The following is a 21,920-nucleotide window of genomic DNA, read 5'->3' on the forward strand; positions in this document are numbered from 1 at the left end:
GTTCTAGAAGAAAGGGTACAAAATGTGAGAGCGATAATTTTTTTACTTGGAACATAGACATTAAATTTATTATTTTTTCAAGAATTGTAATTCACATTTGGCCTTTTGCCAAAGCAGTGAACTTTATCACCCAGTCTTGGCATGTGCAGATAGATGGCCCCTTCTGTCCCTTTTGCCAGTTACTGGTTATGTTGCCAGGAAATCTTAATCATGCTGCTTGGAAGTGGCTGCTGGCCCATCCACCTGCTGCCAAGCTATTCCACTGTATAAAGAGTCCAGCTTAGCTTCAGCAATCAGTCTTTTAACTCTAACTACCATATAGGAAAAAAAGGTCACTGTGCTAAGGCCACCCTAGGGGACCATATGGTGTTATGAGCTACATCATCAATATTGCACTGCTGTTGATGCAACCCTCTTACTAACCCTGAAGCTCCACATGGATTAGGTGTAACTGTTTTCCAAAATGAAGTGTGCAACATAAACCTAGAGTGAACGACAAAATAAGCAGAAAAGAAAAATGTTCTCTTTAATAATGAATGTTTTTATTGGTAGTTACTTTCCATTAAAACTAAATATATATTAAAAAAACCCTATAACCTTGAGAGAAAAAGGAAGAAAATGAGTTAAGCAATTAGACTGCACTCTGCCACGTTATCAAGAAATGTTCTCTATGTTCAAGTTTCTCAAGTGTCATATGAGTTCAACCACTATCGAACCAATAGTAGTCAGAAGAATGTAATGCTGAAGTCAAGTGAATTACAATCCTCTGGTGAATTTAAGCTCCTCATTAAGATGTTCAGTCACTTGCGTTAGTAGGAATACTGAAACTTGTTTCATAGGATAGTTCCTTTGTCGATCGAGTTCCCATTATTGTCTCTTTTCACGGGAGAAAGCAAAGGGTCTTCAAATAGACTACAGTTATATTTTGGACTCTGGTGAAAATTTATGTCTGAAATTGTATTTGTAGATTTTTTTAAGGTGCTGAAATGAAGAATAACTGTTTTAGATGGTAGAAATGTTGGTAGAATTCTAAAACATCTGAGAAAATTGCAAATGGTGTGTATATATACGATATTTCTGAAATGCAGCCACTCAGAAAATGGCAGCAAATACATTTGTAGAACTTTTCCTAATAGTAGCATAACAGAGATCATTAGTTGTAACTGGTTAGTACCCTCACATCAGAACTCCCAGCTTCCAGGATTTCTTGGACCAATATTTTGGTATGTCATAAAATTTAGCTCCTGAATCCCTGTTTAAACGATCTAACTAGAAGTGACCTGAATTTCAAGGTCAGGGGTGATGCATAAACTCCATTGAAGTAAATTAGAAATATTAATGTTTTTTAGTCTTGTTTCCATTGGCTTTAATCATGATATATTTGTGCATATGAAGAAAGGGGAGAGAAAAATAGTATATTTTTGAGCCAATTTAAATCCAACTTTATATAGAGAAAGAGGTATCAAATACTAAATTCCTACATGTTTTCTGAAAATCAACAGCTGGATAGAGAAGAGAGACCCTTGTAGCAATGCATTTGCTGTTGCATTAAGATAGGTTTCAAGTAAATATTTAATTCTAGTGTGTTGCTTATCCATAGAGCTTAGCTGTTAGCTTGCACTGTGGCTGTCATTACAACCAGCTGTTCATCAGACAGAGAAACTCGGAGAGGACCGGCTTGTGCCTGAGTTCAACTCATGCAGGCATTGAGGATGCAATTAGCTCAAACCATTTTCTCCCTGGAATTTGGTCTTGTTTGAGCACTGATACCAAACACAGGAGAGTAGTAACTTCCCACTTGGTGCAGTGAGCAGCCCTGGGCCGGTTACTATCTGGTCTGTGAGCCTGTCTGCACTAGCTAGTCAAGACACAAGCATACCCCTGATCCAGTCACATGTACACAGAGCAAGGCAGAAAATGCTAGGTGACAGGCATGAGGAGGTGACAGTAGTGTAGGGCTGAGGAGAGAGACCATGGAGCGGATCTCAGACTGAGGAGGGTCCTAGTGACGTTTATGTAAGGTACATGAGGAAGCTAGTGTGCTGGGACACCATGGGGGGCAATAAATCATGGCATAATTCAGGAGTATAGAAATGCTGTAGAGATGGGGAAAGGAACTGAGAACCTTGGAGCAGGAACGTAATGGAAGCACAGCTGGAGTTTAGGATATGAGGAGTTTAGGATACGTAGGATCTAATTGACTGGGAACAAAACTTAGTTCTGCTGCTCATGGAACTGCTCATCTGAAATTCAGCCACCCATCAAACCATGGTGTGTAAGTAGCGCAAAACTTATGAGATACTTAATTTGTCTACCTGAAGACAGTGGAAGGTTGAGCGTGTTCAAGCTGAGTTTGAACTTCTAGTTGGACAGTTTAGCAAGGAGTTTCGATAGGAGGAACAGATTACTGTGCCATTCTGTCCCATGAAAGGAATTGAGTTTGCTATCTTAGCTTTCTGTCTCTGCTGGAAAATTATAATTTTCTCTCAAACTAGAAGTATGACTGGGTTACTAGTATCCTGTGATTTTGCCAGCTTTGGTCTGTTTTCTTCTGTCATTTAGTATAAACCCAAATCACACAGAATTAATGGAAGATTAAGGCACAGATTACTATTACACTGAATATGCTTCAAGGAATTAAAAGGAAGGTCTTCTCTACATTTTTAATATTTGTTGTTGACTTTAAAGAAATGTTAGAAAGTAAAAGTGATATTCACCTTCAATGTCAAAGGTAACCATTTCATCATCTTAGCAGACTAGTTCTTTATCTCTACAGTTAATGGCTTTTGAATCTAATATTTTTCTTGCATTTCTAATAGTTCTTCAGCTTTAAGTAGAAATTATTTTTGTAGTTTTTCAGATCTGATACAGTATACTCCACGTACATTGCATTTTATTGAGGAATTTTATCTAGGCTTTAGAGGATTTGATATACCAAACACATCTTTTACATCTCTTTAATACTATTGGGGAATAAAGTAAACATAACAGCTATTCAAATTTCTGTATAATTCATTCCCATGGTCTATGTTATAATCTTAAGGTGTTAGCCCTGTAATACTTAAAACATAACAGAATTGGACGACAACTAAGATGTTACCTTCTCTTTTGGGAGAAAAAGTAGTCCAGCTGAACTGCCAGCTGTGAGACCATCAAGTAAAAAGTGCTAGCTCAACATGATTTTTCATGTCAACAACGGTATAATTCTGCTCTACACCATGAAGTGGAATAATGGAATATATTCCCACCTAGTTTTATGTTTTCAGGAGAAGAATCAAAATAAATAAGAGCTTATGTTGAAATATTTTTTGCATGCTTTTAGAAAGAATCATCTTGGCTAAACTTCAGGGATGTTGTTTTAGGTGCTTATTTCTGGTCTTTTTCCGGGATGCTGCTTTTAGATAATGAACTTTTGCCAAAAAATGCCAAACTTACTTCCTGCCATATAAATATACAAGAAAACCATGGCATTTAAGAAACACTCTGTGGCTTTTTAAGAATAACCTCAGTGTGTGTTTTAAATGCAATGTTGTGTTTACTTGGTTATGCAGTCCATCCTACTCTACATAATTAGTATAAAATAAGAACTTATAATATGTATGTGTGTATGTATGTATAGTATGTACATAACTTGATCAAAAAGATTTGCATACACCTATCTACAGCGATTTACCTGCTGCAGTCTAATTCCTATAAATTCTTCTTTTACAATGTAATTTCTTGTATTGTGTAGGTGGATAGAATGATACAGAGAAAATTGAAGCATGGAGTTGTTTATTTGCTGGGTACAAACAAAGAAGAAGGGCTTTTACACAGTGATTGTTCTTTTACAGGATGATTCCCTTCCAGGCAACTGCTTCTGCTAAAATTATCTGCCAGACACTCAACTTTGAGAAGGCTTTGTAGCTCCTTATACTGTTCACTGTTGCAGTTCCTGCTAAAGCAAGAACAAGCAAGCTCCAACATAGAAGGATATTCAGGCAAAATATATACCATGTTCACTGAAAGCTATTTCCACTTGACAGCATTAAAAAGGCTTCTCATGTAGGGCTAAAATCTTCACAGCCCTCCCTTAGTGAGGATTAAAGCTTTATTTGCCGTTTGCATATGCCGTTATGGCAAATGGATTTGCCTCTCTGAGAAGTAAAATGAAGAAAAAGACTCCTTGAGGTTAGTGGGTATGGGTAACATGCTGGAGCCGATTTTGTGCAAAGGCAGAGCTATCTGAGCTACACTGTTGAATCAAATGGTAACAGAAATAAGGCAAAGTTTCACGAGCGTGAGTTACATTATCTTCTGGACAAAGCTGGTGCATCGGAGGTTGGGCTGGGGAAAAACAAGGGAGTGAAAGGTGCTGAAGTGTACATTAACCTAAATGAACAGTTGGAATTAGAGTTGTACTGGTTTAAATCTGGCAGGAGATGAGGGTCCGAGTTCAACATAATGGAATATCAGTGCCTTTAACCTTGCTAACTACTCTCTGTAGCAGCTCTAGTTAGGCTGTGGGTAGCCTCTAGAAGAAAACACAGTAGATTTTTTTTTTTGCATTTTTAGAAATGAACCTGCTCTGTTTCTCAAACCAATCTCTTACTTCAGCACACTAAGAACACTAGTATGACATGTGATCCGCCTTTTCTGGCCCACAAGCAAGGTTTCAAGCTGCAGAAACAATAAGCAAACAAGTGAAGTCCATTGACATGGGAATACTAGGTCATGAGGGGAAAGGGGGATGGAGAGAGTGAAGTGAATGACCTTGCTATAAATGGTGCCACAGATGGGGGGCAGGGGAACGCTGAGCTGGCCCGAGGCGAGACCTGTGGCTGTAAAAGAATGGGAGTGCAGTGATTTGCTCTCTCTGCCTTGCATTTCTATCTAAGGTGAACTAAGCTTTAAGCACGCAGTGGAGCCTGAATACATCTGGGCAAAGATGATGCGAGAGAAGCCTCAAACTAAAGTTAGTGTTCTCATCTTTTTATTCTCTCCAAAATACAGAATTTGATCAAGGTTTCTACATAGCTTGCTAAGGTTCAGCGACTGTTAAGGATGTGCAGGCCTTGCTGCCTGCTAAGCCAAGCCAAGTTATGGCATTAATTGAAACTTACAGTTCTCATTGCATTTTAATTCAAGGACTTTTACATCATTCAAAATGAAACCCAAGGGGAAGTTTCATGTGTAGAATCAAAGAAATCTGGTTCCACCTCCTGTAGATTGAAATCACTGTGCCTATTACATATATTTTTATAGCAAATGGTTTCTAAAACTGTTAATACAAATTAACATAAATGCAAAACACGCTACTGAAAGAGGCCATACTTCTGTGAATGTGCATATCTTGCTTTATTTCCAACTAAGAAGAAAGCTACATTTATCCCCTCCAGACTCAAAGTATTAGAAATGCAGTTAGATAAAGAAGGAAAACTAATGCTTGCTATGTATGACGCAAACAAGGAAGAAAACCATGGAATCCTCTTTGTCAATCACATTAGAGAGGTTTCATTAAATGCATTTGAGATGCACTGTCATACTCGAGTCGCATAGATAGCGACATAATGTGCAGTGTCACAAATGCATAGAAAATGCTTGTACAACCATGTAAATGATAAAAATCCTCCACAGTACTTCTCTACAAAACATACTGCAGATGTATCTCTCTCACTCAAAGATATTCATCACACTTGAGGTGAAAGGCAGCCTACATTATGCAACTCAGAAAATGAAAGCTTAAACACTGTCAGATAGCTAGAAATTTTCATTCATAGTAGGAGACTGAATCTATTTTATAGAACCAAGCCCAAGAATATTATAGCTGATATCAGTTCAGTGTGTATTTTCAAACTAATGCATTTTTAAATTAGCTTCAGCAGAAGTTTTGTTAAAGGTCAGATTATCTTAAGTCTGTAGTCTCAGAATGTATAGATTTCCCCTGAAAAATGTTTGTTATAATTGCAAACTACTACACTTTCCAGTAAACACAGACAGTTTTAAATGCCATATTTAAGGGAACATAACACTCAAAAAAACCCCAAACCCCAACATGTTGGTGACCAGACAGTCAATACTGCTGAATTTTTATAGCATAAACATTTCAAAAACAGTTCATGATCATTCTTTATGTTTGATAGGATCTTACCTTTTTTCTTTCCTCCATATGTATTTGCTGGGGTGATGATACAAGAAAGCAACAAAAATGAGAGAAGTTGCAGACTTTTCATTTCTTCTTTCTCTGAATGAGAGTTGGGGGATGCACTGCTAAATTCTGCCAAGAGATGGGAAAAGGAGAGAATTATCAGTGCTTTGCAAGTAATTATTTACCTGTTAATCATTAACCTTGAATTCTCCTCTCCACTGATTGCTCCAGCCTTTCCTTTTATGGAAGTGAAAATGGAATCTGCCTCTTTCAGACCTCTTCTTTTTTATGTTACGCCATTTGTGGCAGAAATAATTTGGATCTGGTCCTCCTACCTTTCTCAACAGTGCTTGGTTCTGAACACAGTGGACTTCAGGACATTTGTGCTCTGATTCAGGCTAAAGGCCATGGGTAGCCAGCTTGAATTTTGTTGGTCAACAGCTCAGTCTGAACACATTGCAAAACAATTGTAAGAGCTGAAGGTTAATCTAAATATTTCATTAACATAAACAAATCTCAATAAGGGAAACATCAAAATTCTATCTATAATAAACACTTACCTTATTACAGTAATAAAATTGGTACCTGGTTTTGGATAATCACAAAATGTTTCCTTTCAAATTAAGTGAATGCTTTTTATCACATAAGAAATTTACTAATGAAGCATAATTAACATCTCTCTCCACTTTCAGTAAAACAATAATAGGGAAGCATATGGATTAAATGTAGGATTAATTTCAGAGAAAAAGTTACTGCTAATGGGGTATGTTTTATATTGGAAATCAAGGCAGAATTTTAATTGCAGCAGTGGATGCAAATGCCACAAGGAATAGGTGTGTACTGCAAAGGGTGACAGGGCAAAAGGTACTCTTAGAGATGCAGCAAGTATTACCACTAAGTGGGATCTCACACATGGACAGGACAAAATCCTGTCCTCTGGGTCTTGTCATCATCAGTCTGGAGCATCACAGTTTTCCTACATCAGTCAATGTTCTTGAGCCATAGTGTAGCTCATTTTAAAGGAACTAAATGCCAATAACGATGTAGCCATGGCAGCACAGGCCTTAGCATGGGCTGCAAATCAATCTGCATTTCCACTAATCATTGGATTGCCAGCTTGGGTTAATGTCAACCTCCATCGCTACCTGTGTAGCTGAGCTAGTATATAATTAGCCAGATAGGTCTAGACTAAACTCACTTGTATGCTTTAACAGCATTGAAGAATTTTCCTTAGAAATAGTTCTGGAACGTTAAACTCTCTGCCAGGTTCTGAATTATTAAGAAGCCCTCATGCTCAAGAGAGGCTGATAGTGTTGCTGTTAGTAATAGCAAATAAAGACAATATTTTAAGAATTCTAGAATTATCTGTGTCAGACTAAACAACTCAAATAGAGCTTGTAAACTTGAAAAAGTGTGCTTTGAGTATTCAGTGATCCCTAGATTTCTTTATGAAGCCTCTTGTTATAATTACTATATCTAGAGTGTGTGAAATGATAGCCATACCATCCCAGCCTGAGGAATTTGTCATTGTTCTATTGTTTTTATAATTAAGAACTATTTTAAAGTGTCCCAGCTGAAATATTTTTCTCTCTTTTAGAAGACAGTATCATAGGACCCGTATGCCATAGAAGAAGTGGTATGTTAGACTAAAAGATAAAGTGTTCTTAGCAGGGAAACTGCTGTCACGTTTGATGCATGGTTTTGGCATACAGGAGCATGCTTTGTGGAGAGCGGCTCATGGTGCTGGATGTTGCAGGAATAAAGGAGAAAAATACAGATCACTTCCTTTCCCTGCTCACTCCAAAGAGCTTTGAGTCTAGGATACAGCAGGCAGCTAGAAAACTCTACAAGCGATCTCTAAGGTCATACCAGTCACCACAGTTGGCTATGATCTTGGCACACCAACATCTAAAGATTTGCCAAGACCGATTGACCAGTGTGTGTGAAAGTATATTGATAAAGAGGGAATAACAGAAAATGAGGTGATGTGATCAAAATGGCTGGCTGATAAGTACTCTCTACAGCAGTATTTTCAATGGATGTGAGCAAGAAAAGGATTTGCAGTAATTGAGACAGGAGATAGAACTTGGAAAAGAATTTAGGCTGTGATGGTGGGCAGGAAATGCTGTATTTTAGCAAAGTTAATATTAGTGGAAATTATTGTTGTGATTTAGCACAGCCTTGCAGTGAACTTAGAAAACCGTAAGTGGAAGATGATGTGAAGATTACAGAACTGACTGACAGGTTGAATGGTGATACTAGCCCCAGTAATCAAGAAAGCAGAGAGCATTTAGGGGAGAGAGACTATAAGCTTTATTTTCTGCAGACAGGAATTGTTCTGGAACAGGGTGGTAGATCTGTCAGGTATAGAACAGGCTGTTTGATCTTTGTGAGGAGACTGCCTGGAAATAAAGACTATAGGGATCAGTCTTTCAATTTACTTCTCACTAGAGAACCCATGTAGAAAACCAGAACGGCATTGTGAGTGTCTTATGAAGAATTGCTTAAAGTGATAAGAGGAAAACTGGGAAAAGGAGTTGCAAAAGGAGGAAGAACCTGCCTTCCTCCCTGCTGTCTGCATCACTTCATTGGACAATCCTGTGTCAGTCATTGCTAGTATTAATTTGTCTTTTCAGTGCAGACTGAATATCAGCAATAATTGTGGAAGAGCTAAGCAGTGTTGTGGGAATAATTGTACAGCAGTTGAATGAGAGATTCCACAGTGCGTATTCAAGTTGAGTTTATGTAGCACAAAATTGCATGCTATGGCACATTAGTCCACAGACAGCAGATGTGATTGTGTTCTGCTCCCTATGGCCTCTATAGCATTGTCACACAATGTGTTTTCAGAGTGTGGGTCGTTTGTTTTTTTTTTCCCTAGGTCTCTTCTCCATTTGATTTACATGAGTAATTCTGATACCTTTATTATCTACTCATAAAGAAAAAAATGGGTCTCCTGTAACGTAATGAACATTAGAGGTAGAAGACTCCTGATAAATTATTTTCCTGTGAGTCTAAATATTGAAGTCATAACCTTTGCCATCTTCAACATGTTTATTGGGTCACTTGGTGAAGTTACCTATTTGCTTGAGCTGTTCTATCTCAGCTTAGTTAATTGTTATGTTTGTGTAGCATATATAATATTCTATGAATATACAACCTAAACTGTCTTAGGAATTAGTTCCTTATATAAAAAATATAACAAGAAAGAGTCTTTGGTACATTATGAGAATAGAAAATATGGAGACAGGTATTTGTCAGAAGGGACTGTGCAGTAGCTACTCAGAGTTACTTGCTGCATGTTGCATCACGTAATGAAATGGCTTTTTTCAGCCACATTTGAATCTGTGTGAGGTGCAGTGAGTGGGAGCTGTAATGTTCTGTGTGAAAATCATTGTGGAAAAAAGAGAATCCTCTGGAAGAAAGAGGATGCTCTGGGTCTTCATATTAGTTCACTGGTCAATCATAGAGAATGCTGTCTGAATTAAACTGAATACTTCTGGGACACTAATAGTTGTCTGCTGGTCTGCCAGGGTAATATGAACTGTAAACCAGCTTTGCTACAGATCTGTACCACTGGCAATGACCAAATTTCCAACAGCTGAATACAACACGGGTACTAGAAAATTAGGAAACAAATCTCAGGGTCTATAAAGAAAGCTGGGAGACTGATGCAGGAAAATGACTCTTGGAATATGCAAGCTATAGGGTGTCCTGACGTGACTTTCAGGAGTGAGTGGAAGGTTTGTTCTTTAGAGTTGGGGTATGTTGATTACCTGTGTTGTGGGTAAGGCAAGTGGATAGGCTGGTATGTGCAAAAACTTGGTTCTTAAAAAAATGTCTGAAATCAAGTTCTTTAAAGTTGAGGTTTAAATGTTAACCATAACATTTAAAAGATCTATTAAAAAAAAGTAATTATTCTTCTACCAAGTGCGTAGATCTGATCTCTTTTCTGTAACACCAAGCATTTACACATTACTCATTTTCTGCATTGAAATCGCTCATACCTACTCCGGTGATCTAGATTTTTTTTTTAAATACTAAATTTAAAAATAAATAATCCAAACTTCTCTTCTGTGAAAGACATAGAACATGTATTTTGTATTGCTTGGAGGCTAATGCTTTGCCCACTTTACATGAAACAGAACCTTTTCTTAAACACACAGTGTTCATAAATAAATTTCTAGCTTGTGTTGCTGTGTTCATATCTAGTTTGCATATACCATAAGAGGGCTTGATAACCTTCTCTCTTCTAGAGAAGCTGCTTGTACAACATATACCCAGGAGGTACACTCTTAATCAGAATCCCCATCTGTTTCTTGGCTAATGTTCCAATTATAGTTAGACCTCTTGCACATATTTACATCTATAATAAAATTGATGGTTTCACTATTGAGAAGCGGCATGTGACTAATGGTGCATTGTTCCATGCAAGCTTTTGCTTAAATATATCATTCTAATCAAGTTAAATAAAGGAACACTGAGCAGAAATTTGTCAGACATACAGTCCTGGTATTTTTCCTGAGACCACACTGTTCATCAAGATGGTTTTCAATCACCTGAAGACCAATAATACTGTAGTACAAGATGTTCTTTCAGGTTTAGAAGAGATTTTATGGGCCAGAACTTCAGCTGGCATAAATTGGCTTCTGTGCAGCTATAACGATTTTCACCAGCTGAGGATCCACCCTGTGTTCCTATAATTACCCACTGGCATCTGAAGAAAGATTCATGTGATGGTTATGCTAATACATCTGAGGTTATAGAGCAAGAAATTTTTTATGTGGTTGAATTTTTAGTGCAGTTTTTTAAATCCAGAATTTATTTTGCCTGTTTCATCTTTCCTAGGATTTTTTAATATCAAATAACTCTGAAGAGACATTTTTAGATGGACTTATGTATGTGGATTCATGGCCTATGTCAAACATACAGCAGCTGCACGAGTCTGAAACTTCCTTTACAACAATACCTGTTGAACCATCAGACATTTCAGTATTAAATTCGTAATTAAATAATTGTTCAGTAAACTTTCTGGCTATGAAAGAAGACAACTCATTTGCATAAGCATAGTCTTATGAAATATGAGCTGCTTCTGCAAGATCCGTTTCATACTCTGTAGTGCCTGATAAGGTAGTCTTCTTTCAGGACTCATCACCTGGAGTTTTATCTGACTTTCCTTGGATGCATAACTGGGACTAGGAATTAGGAATTGCATTCTTGCAATGTTAAGTTTTCTTGCAAGTTTAACACATTTCTGTATATGTGTGTCTTTTAATAATTTTAAAAATATGCTCTGCTAACAGTTTGTATTATAAACAGCTATAAACAAAGAAGTGAACCCAAATACAACTGCCGAGCATAAATATAATTGTACAATAAGGGGGTCATCTGCTCCTACTTTCCACTTCAAAAAAAAAGGCATTTTTTTAGCTTGTTTCCTTCGATGTTAGCCTAGTACTTTTTGTAACGACGCATTACTTTAGCTACCTTAGAAGAATGGTATGTCTTGGCTTATGTGACTGTCTGTCTTCCTTATGGGTACAACATGTTCACTTGGGGTACCTCTCTGAAAGCTTAACAAATCAGAAAAGTACAGATCAGATGAACCAAATAAAAGGGGAGAACAAATCCCAGTAAATCTGGTCTGCCCATGCTCTTGCGTTATGTATATTGTATGCTGTATATTACTCCTGCCTTAAAATAGGTAAGGGGCTGAAATACTCCCTGACTTTCATTATGATTAGTTTTATTCTTAAATGGATTGGGCTAAATTTCTGTGTGGTTATACACTACTGGAAAAGATAGTAAGCTGCAGACTTTTTTTCTGCCTGTATTCTGTCTTATTTTGGAATTTCACTGTTGTCAGTGCCCTATCTCAGGGATTATTGTATGGCCTGTAAAATTCTGCATAGAATTTATCATTGTTAAAGCAGATTTTTCATAGAGCTGTGATCTGTAACCTATAGGAAAGCTTCTGGGAATCAGCACTGCAGTGTCAATACTGTAAAGAGTAGGTGTTCTTTAGGAAACCCCAGCATGCCCGCTGAGGACACTTCACTTCACTGGGCTGTGTAAGAAACAGCTCAACACATGCAACAAACTTCATTGGAAGACTGAGACCCAACGCAACCTTCTTCCCGTGCCCCAGCCCCGATGCCCAAGGCCTGAGCTTGATGGTTTTAAGCAAAAACAATACAAGTGCAATGCCTTTTGAAGCTGCCTTGCTTGTTCACCTCCCTCACATCAAACAGAAGCGTATTTGAGAGAGATGAATACATGGTAAAACCAACAACGCGCTCTCCCTTTCTACCTACTGTACTTACTAGGGAGACTTCTTAACAACAAATAAAAAACAGACTTCTTTCAGAAATTGATTGATCATTCTTATGAATAAAGAAGACAGCAAGAACAAGACAACTAGGGCTTATTGTAGGCAACATGTTTGAAGAGGATACACTTGAAAGCACTTAAAACAAAAGGCAGACAACCATGCCAAAGTAAAGGAACTTGAAAGACATTAGACATTCAAGTGCTGATTGATGATGACTGTTAGGACTTAACATGCTCACGAGAGCAAAACTTGGATCTCTGTGGAGCTGCTGTCACTGAAATTGAGTCTTTATGAAAAGGGAAGAACAAACAGACAAGAAAGCTAAAAGAAGAATAGGATTAAAATACACAGAGTAGATACAGACAAATAGATGTGAACAATGAAACAAAAATCTCTTTGACAATAAGGAAAAGCAATGAGAAACACAAACCTGTTATCTGGATAGATAAAAGTCTTCACAGCATAGCCAGACTAATCAGTAATGAAACATATTTCCAAGTAATAATTTCTTCAGTACCTGCAGAATGCACAACTTCCAACACCTGTGACTGAAACAAATGATTCTGGCCACCAGAGACAGGAGGCACTTTTAGGGGCAATACTGAAGGTCTACGTTAAATTTTAAAAAAATATAAATAAAAATAGGAGAAGGGAGGAGCTTTCCTTGCAACATCCTTTGTTCCTTTCTCACCTTCTCGCACCCTAGTGTCTACTTTCTCTGACTCAGGAGCTAGCACATTTTGGCTCTCTGTATTGCAGTATTATATTGCAATAAATAGCCATTATTACTGAGTGTAAAGAATGGTAGGATGAGACAGCATGGTGGGGGAAGCAGACTGTCAAAGTCCCTCTGGGTGGCATCCCTTCCCTCCAGCCTGTCAACCACACCACACAGCTTGGTGGTGTTGGCAGACGCTGAGGGAACACTCAATCCTAATGTCCGTGTCACCAACAAAGTTGTTAAACAGTGCTGCTCCCAATATCAACCCCTGGGGAATGCCACTCATCATTGGGCTCTGCTTGGATGTTGAGCTATTGACTAAAACTCTTTGAGTGTGACCATCCAGCTAATTGCTTATGCACCAAGTGGTTAATCCATCAGATCCATGTCTCTCCAATTTAAAGACAAGGATGTCATGCAGGACAGTGTCAAATGCCTCTGCACAAGTGCAGGTAGATGACATTAGACACTCTTCCCTCACCCACCAACACTGTAAACCCATCACAAAGGCCATCACAAATTTTTCAGGCATGATTTACTCTTAGTGAAGCCATGTTGACTGTCACCAATAACCTCCTTATTTCCCATGTGCCTCAGCATAGTTTCCAGGAGGATCTGCTCCATGGTCTTGCCAGGCTCAGAGGTGAGACTGAGCAGCCTGTATTTCCCCTGGTCTTCCTAATTTCCCTTTTTAAAAATGGGCGTTATGTTTCCCCTTTTCCAGTCAGTGGGAACTTCATCGGACTGCCACGACTTCTCAAATATGGTGGATAGTGATTTGGCCACTTCATCTACCAGTTCCCTCAGGGCCCACAGGCACATCTCATCAGGTCACGTGGACTTGTGCACCGCCAGGTTCCTTAGATGATCTCGAACCTTATCTTCTCCTATAGCGGGCAGTTCTTCGTTCTCCCAGTCCCTCCCTTTGCCTTCTGTGACTTGGGCGGTGTGGCTGGAGCTCTTGCCAGCAAAGACCGAGGCAAAAAGTCATTGAGTACCTCAGTCTTCCCCATGTCCCAAGTAACAGGTCTCCTGTTCCCTTCCAGAGAGGGCCCACATTTTCCCTAGTCTTCCTTTTCTCACCAGCGTACCCATAGAAGCTTTTCATGTTGCCCTTTATGTCCCTGGCCAGATTTAATTCTGTCAGAGCTTTAGCTTTCCTAACTCTGGCTGCACAGACAACTTCTCTGTGTTCCTCCCAGGCTGCCTGTCCTTGCTTCCATCCTCTGTAGGCTTCCTTTTTGTGTTTGAGTTTGTCCAGGAGCTCCTTGTTCATCTATGCAGGCCTCTTGCCATTTTTGCCTGACTTCCTCTTCGCTGGGATGCATCGCTCCTCAGCTTGGAGGACGTGATCCTTGAATATTAACCAGCTTTCTTGGGCACCTCTTCCTTCCAGGGCTTTAGCCCATGGTACTCTACCTGAAGAGGCCAAAGTCTGCTGTCCTGAAGTCCAGGGTAGCAAGCTTGCTGTGTGCCCTCCTCACTGCCCTAAAGATCTTGAACTCCTGGTCACTGCAGCCAACGGTGCCCTTGAACTTCACACTCCTCACCAGCCCTGCCTTGTTGGTGAGAACAAGGTCCAGCACAGCGCCTCTCCTCTTTGGTTTGCCTATCACTTGGAGGAGGAATTGATCATCAGCACATTCCGTGAAGCTCCTGGACTGTTTATGCCCTGCTCTGTTGTCCCTCCAACAGAGATCAGGGTGGTTGAAGTCCCCCATGGGGACCAGGGCTTCTGAGGGTGAGGCTGCTCCTATATCTGTCTATAGAGGGCCTCATCTGCTCGGTCTTCCTGGTCGGGTGGCCTGTGTGACTCCCACGATAATGTCACCCATTCCTGCCCTCCCTTTAATCCTGACCCATAAGCTCTCAGTCAGCTCCTCATCCATCCCCAGGCAGAGTTCCATGCACTCCAGCTCGTCATTGACAGAGAGGGCAACATTCCTTCCTCATCTCCCCTGCCTGTCTTTACTAAATAGCCTGTATCCTTCCATTCCAACACTCCACTCATAGGAACCATCACACCACATCTCTGTGATGCCTGTAAGATCATGTATTGTGGCATTTCCCACATTTTTACAAGATTAAAGAAGATTATAGGGTAAAAAATTGGCTTACTTGAGGGATGAAGATTTTGAGCATCAGTTAGAGTAAACTTACATTTAAAATCTTCTCCAGACCTTCTGAAAAAACAGTCTGAAAAACTGCCTGAAAATATTACAGAATGGTAAAAGAATCACTGACTTTGTTCACATAACTAGTAATGAATATAGCCTACTAGAAAGAACTGAAATGCTTATTTTTCTGTTAGTTCTAGAACTGCAAACCTTTGGTGTTTGGATTAACCATAGGATAATTTACTATGTACATTGGCATTCCTGGGTTCATAGTTGTTGAAATGATTCACAGCAACAAATCAGTATTAGATTTGAAGTGACTGCGACCATGAATTCAAAAAATTTCTTGGTAGTGTCCTGTAAATAGTGATATTCCACAACTGAAATGAGAAATGGGAACAGACATTAAACAGTGAATTTAGCACAGATGTTTCCTGTTATAACAGATTAGTAAAATTTCAGTATTCAATGAGCTTTTAACACCCGCCCTCCATCTGTGGTATTTTTAGCATTGTAGAATAGGCCAAAAGAGCAGGTATATAACAAAAAAGAAACCCCACCAGGGTATTTTCTCTAGCTCCGCTTTCTTGTTTTCTAATGGAGTGCCTTCACCTATATGTGGAAACATTCTATGAGGGGCAGCATGGGTAAGAAAAACCTAGTTCTCCGTCTGCGAGTCACACTTACTGCAGCCAAGTGCACTGCAAACAAGCCCTTGAGCATATGCTACGTACATAAGTGCTAATTGAGAAAGTCTGATGATGTCAGTTGTGTAACAATAATATTCTTTGCCAAATGACCAGTTTGTGCTTGCGGCTTTGAGGTAGCTCTGCTTCAACAAAGTCCTTGAGAAGTGCCTTTGCTTTGAAGAGGGGGCTGAGCAAAGGGCTGAAGGCAAGCTGTCCTGAGTGACTGCATGAGGGAGGACAAGGTCAATAACCGAGAGCTGCCACAGACCCACTCCAATATAACGGTGCTAAAGCTCACCTTTCGGTAACTTGGTTGGGAGATAGGAGAAGGAAGCAAGCGTAACAGTGGTCTGCACATAACATGCATTGCAAACACATATGCAACTTTCTTTCATGTTTCAAGTTTCTTTCATGCATATTTATTCAGGGTTGAATATCAGCCTTCATTTCTCACATACATACGTGTGTTTGATATATGGCATTAAAGACCTGGGATTTGGGGATTACTTAAATTTTTATTTTCATTCTGTTTTATTCTGTACTTCAGTATGAGTTTGCATGAGTAAAGGAAATTTTGTGCAGAAATCCATAATGCCTTCTGAGACAGAACAAAGATATCCAGTAGAATATTAAAAGACAGGAGTATGGTGTCCTGTGAAAGTGAGTTGAGAGCTCAGAAACTTTCTTTAAAGTAATAGAGATACTTAAAATATTTAGCCTGCATAATTACTGAAAAGAATTTTAAAGTCCTGATCAAGAATTACAAGTACCAGGCTAAGAAGTACATTTTTGATGCTACAGTTGCACATTTTTGCAGTGAGGGCAATGCCAGGATTCTGTTGCCTGCTGGGGGAATAACCTTGCTACCCGCAAGTACCTCTGCTTTGGCTTAAGTGCTAAGGGTCTATATAGGAGTCAGACTGGGCTGTCTTAATGGTTCCTCTCACCCTGAGCAATTCAACCATCTTTCAGAGGCAGACCAGGATGTAATCACAAAATGGGTCCCTAATGTAAGCTGCAGTTCACTGATCCTCCCATTCTTCCAAGTGTTAAAGTGAATAAATACAATTATTTTTTTTCTGTTCTTGAAGGCTGAGAGTTCCTTAAAAGCTCTAGGACATGATTTAATTGGAAAATTGCCATTTCATTTTGATTTTGGAGTTTTTGTTTTTCTACTAGTGTCATTTAGATGTTTCATTGCTGAACATTAAGAACGTGTCCCTGGGTACAACCATGGACGCATCACTGTGGCTGATGCTGAAAAAAGGATAAGGTTAGAGACAGTTTTCAGTCTTTTTTTTTTGTCTTCAGGGATTCGACTCATTCAAATACTTTAATAATAGAGTGATTTCTAAAAAGTTCAATTAAATTTCTTCCTTAAGAGTAGATACATGCTTAAAAACTGCTGGTTTGGGGTTTCTAAGTAAAAGCCCATGTTTTAGATACAGATTCTGCTCTCAGGTACACTAATGTAATTCAGAGTTGTTCCACCATAGCAGATGGCTTTGTATTCACAATGCTGGCAGCAGAGGTTGTCCCAGGTTTTGATCTAACACAGAGGATTCCCTTCATCTCCCTCTGTCTAGTCACTTTGCACAATGTTGTCACAAAGTTGTTGCGGCTAGTGATGGACATACTTCCCTGGTATGGGATAATCTGTGCTGGTACAAAGCTGTTGGTGCAAGGTGTGGTAAGTTTCTTTACCTTTCTTGTAAATAACAAAGGGAAAGAAGAATCTGACCTGTTCTCCAGAAACGTGGTTTGATGACTCAGCCCAGCTAGAGCAGATCATCAAGGATTGTCGCTATGCACTTTTTAAAAAATAATTTATTAATGACCAATGATATTAATGACTTAGTGATAGTAAGTATTGTAGTTTCCAGCTGATTTGCCTTTGCTTTCATTCTATCTCCAATACTCCATGCTGCTGAGATTTAATTCTTTCTTTCTGTGTCTTTATTGGCAATTCTCTCCCTTGTTCTTTACTTCCTCCCTGACACTAGTGAGCTGCGGTTCAAACTCATGTGACATGAGGCTTTCAAACAATCTATATATGTATCCCACTGACTGTAGTATTGTTTACTGTTAAAAGGAGTTCACTTAGAAAAATAAGGTACCACATCCTGTGAAGCATCAGGTAAACCTGATAAAAAAATACCTCCAAAGCAGGTGTATTTACTGCCACCATTAATATTGCTTACAGACTGGATAGCAAAAAAGCGAGCCTTTTGCTTTCTCAAGGTGTTTTTTTCTGAACGGTCTTGTTGACTGTTGAGAAATGTCTTTAAACAGGTCCACTACATTCAGCTTAAAAACATCAGCAGTAACATTGTACCTAGTGTTTAAAATATGACCTTAGGAACCAGGTGTCTGGATCTGGTTTCTTTCTGTATCCCTAATTTCCTGTTAGCTCATTGTAATTCACTCAACTTTCTGTGGGCTTATATGTCCCATTGGTTAAAGGGAGTTTAATAGTACTTATTTTTCTGGAGTGTAGTGAGGCTGAATGAATCCTCTGTAAATGACATTATATTTTCTGGAGGAAAGGTGCTATATAAGTCAATGTAATAGTTCTGTATCTATTGAATACTTCAATCTAACAGATGGGAGCAAAGCTTAAGACAAATGTTGAACATTTTTTTCCCTTGCATATTTCTGCTATTTTTATATTTCAGAACTCACATTGAAATGAATGCCTGTTAAACGAACAGAAATGTTAACAGAATACATTTTCCCACACACAGTTATGTTCCCACATCAAAAAATTTAACTTCAAATTTATTGTTTTTAGACCACACACATTACCAGGGCAGACTGTAAATGCAGGGAGCCAAACAGCCATTCCATGTGCCGTTTGGCTGTAGCTCAGCTTTGCTCCTTTGCAGTGGGGCACTACTTCTGCCATCACCTAGTCACATCTATTGGGATCCTGCACGTTCAGCAGGGCAGATGTTTTCTTTCTAATGAAAATAATAGCTCCAAAAAGTTTTGGGCTGTATTTCTTTCACAATCATACAGGCTGATCAACTTTCTGTGGGTTTTGAGTAAACACTGGTTGTTGTCAGAGAAGGGTGAGGTGTGCCATGACTCCATTCACAGCAAAACAATGAAGGTTTGTCCCCCCATCACCTGCTGCAGTATGTAACTTCTGGCTTTTTGCTGTTATAGCCAAAACCAAACTCAGATTTATCTGCACACAGGCTCCCTGCTTCTGCTCTGATTCCTGCATTTGCTTGAGTTCATCCCTCTGCCCTGGCCTTGATTGCAGTTTCAATCTGTGCTTCTTCTTCTAGAACTTCTGCCTGGGGAGCCTGATAGTTGTCTTTCCCCAAACCGTAAGAGGTTACATTTGTTGAATAACATGGGGGGCAAAGCACAGGTGTCGATCTTATGAATTTTCAAGCCGACTTTACTGTGGTCAGAGAATACGTAAGCAGTCTGAAATGTATTTACTATGTAGAAGAAGAGCCCATTGCAAAGGCCCCAGCTATGGGGTGCAAACCTTTCTATGCCCATACTTGCTGTGGCACCGTGGACCTGTACCTCCATGTCTGTGAGTTTCTTCGCTCTGTGTTGTGGCATGAAACCCAGGGCAGGCACTGTTGGCCTGCAATGCCCTCCTGCCACCCTTAGGAAGACCACAGAACCAGGCAGCTAGCCTTTTCCCTGGAGATTTTATTAGCTCAGTTCAAGCAGGGATCAGTGTCCTTTATTTTCTGTGTTCTAATTATAACTTCAAAATTTATTTTTTTTTAATTTCAAAATTCTGTTTGGCATCTTGTACCATAATTTCCTGCAGAGAAAGAATTCAGACTATTAGAATCCTTTCTTGTCACATTCCCTCACAGATGGTCCAATCTGCTCTGCAGTTCATGCTTGACAGCTAGTTAATCTAGCAGTGCAGGAGCACACACTTTAAAATGCAAGTTCTGGATCAGCCTCAGGTAAGCACCTCAACTATCTTCTGTCCCCTGAAATTGTAGGTATGCAATGGCACACAAACTACATGTAAAGAGAATGATCCTGCTGCTGACACTTACATGCACTTTTGAAGAGAGATGCATATTCACTGTGTATTCAAAGACACGTGAGAAGTGTCTGCCTTTTCAAACTAAGCTATCTGGCCAGTTTGGCCATGGTAGTACGAATTAAGACAGACGTATACCGCTGTCTTCTAGCCATGGTGGATACAGAAAATTTATTAATCAATGCTTTGGTTTATTTTATTACTTCAACAGAGAAGATTGTATTTCCTTTGCTTATTGGAGGGCAACACTTTAATGAATGATGGTCTACACAGAAATAAAGGTACATAGATGCACCTCATCTAGCATCAAGGTAAGCTGCCACAATCAGCTGTCTATCTGCAGTAGCCTGGGCTGTGTAGCCCTGGTTAGGGCCATGGCTGTGGCACTGGAGGGCCCTGCAGAATTAGCTGTGCCAGTTTAGGTGTGCCTTTGCAGTCTAACCACACCACCTGGCCTCAGGGAGATGTTCTGCAAACAGGTCAGATGCCTGAAGAGGGACAACCTTGCCACTGAATGTGTGGGGCCGTGCCTACATGTAACCTTCTGTCTCAGGATAAAAGCAACTAGCAGCATAAAAGGGCTCCACTACCAAGTACTCAGAGTACTCCTGTACATTCATGGCATATTTCACTGCAAATACTAGCCTCAGGTAGGAGGCTTTGTGGACTGGAGGGAAATATGCAGAATCTGGTCACATTTTTTAGTACTGTGGATTTTTTGGCAATGCTGTTGCTCATTGTTTAATCCAGGAAGCCAGCTTGGACTGAGGCCTGCAGGGTTGGCAGTTTTGTGTCAGAACCTATATCCAAATCAGCTGAAAAGGTGACTAAAAAGCTTAAACATCCTCAGCTGGGCTTTCATGATGCTCCTTTAAAGATACAGTTTAGAAGCTTATCTTCTAGCATACTATTAACTAAAACCATTTTTGGACAAAAGGAGCATTTTCACAACATGTTTGGGTAGCATCTAGCACAGTGCATCAGACCCTCTAGGAATCATCTATACATGAGCAATGATTAACTGACAATACCAATTCCCCTATTGTTTTGCATGAAACAGGTTGGATAAACTGCTAGAATTTCATATTTTTTTTTATCAGTGCTGTCAAACTGTTCTTGGTTTCCTCTTTCTCTCTTTTGTAATTTATATTTTTACTTCTTGGACACATTGAGGAATTCAGTCCATATCCTTAAAAATGTGAAAAGTAGTGTTTTTCAGCTGTAATTTATATTGCAGAAAATAACTCTAAAATCTAAATGTAACTAGAAATGTTTGTTTTGTTGCAATACACTAACACAATGAGTCCAAACCTACAGCAGTGGCTTAGGGCAATTTCCTAAAACATTATACAAGGTGATTGCGGAAAACAAGCCCATTCATGGTAGGTCTGAATTTGCTATTCATGGACTTTCATCTCCACTAGCAAACAAGAAAGGGAAGTGGAATTCAATAGACTGAAAAAACATTGCACTAAACAGAACATTTTCAAAACTTTGGCAAAGTATTGGATAAATGCTTCACACTGTATATTCGGTATATTTAAGACTGAAGTCTTGCTGTGAAAAGCAGAATAAGAATGCAAAATATGTTGTGGGGTTTTGTATTACTGGCTTATTACACAAATGCATAATTCATTGTAAATACAGTAATTTCACTTTGATACAGAAGGTCTAATAAAGATGCACCTTTGCTCAGTACCACAAATCTTGTACCTGAAACATATTTTAACAGAAATTTGTAACTAAAAATGTGGGATTCTTTTTTTCTTTATAGAACTACAGGACCATTTTAATCCTTTTAATTTTTTTAGAAAAAGAGGTTATTGTCTTTCTGACAACGACATGCCATATTGATTCTTAAAAAATTGTGTCTTCTAGTCTGTTTGCTCCAGATTACTGAAATTACCA

The 21,920-nt window shown here is 39.2% G+C and overlaps 1 protein-coding gene across 2 annotated transcripts in view; it reads right to left on the reverse strand.

Moving 5' to 3' along the window:
* LIPC (lipase C, hepatic type) overlaps positions 1 to 6,281 on the reverse strand; it is a 63,660-nt gene extending 57,379 nt beyond the window's left edge. The window contains exon 1 of one of the 2 annotated variants that reach the window (XM_055808238.1): positions 6,131 to 6,281. In XM_055808238.1, coding sequence (XP_055664213.1) covers positions 6,131 to 6,212 — 82 coding nt within the window. In that variant the 5' untranslated portion in view covers positions 6,213 to 6,281. The remainder of the gene's footprint in view (positions 1 to 6,130) is intronic. The other variant, XM_055808250.1, reaches the window with a different exon arrangement.
* Positions 6,282 to 21,920: the final 15,639 nt, after the last annotated feature.

Source organism: Falco peregrinus, chromosome 1, assembly GCF_023634155.1.
Source record: "Falco peregrinus isolate bFalPer1 chromosome 1, bFalPer1.pri, whole genome shotgun sequence".
Lineage (NCBI taxonomy): Eukaryota > Metazoa > Chordata > Aves > Falconiformes > Falconidae > Falco > Falco peregrinus.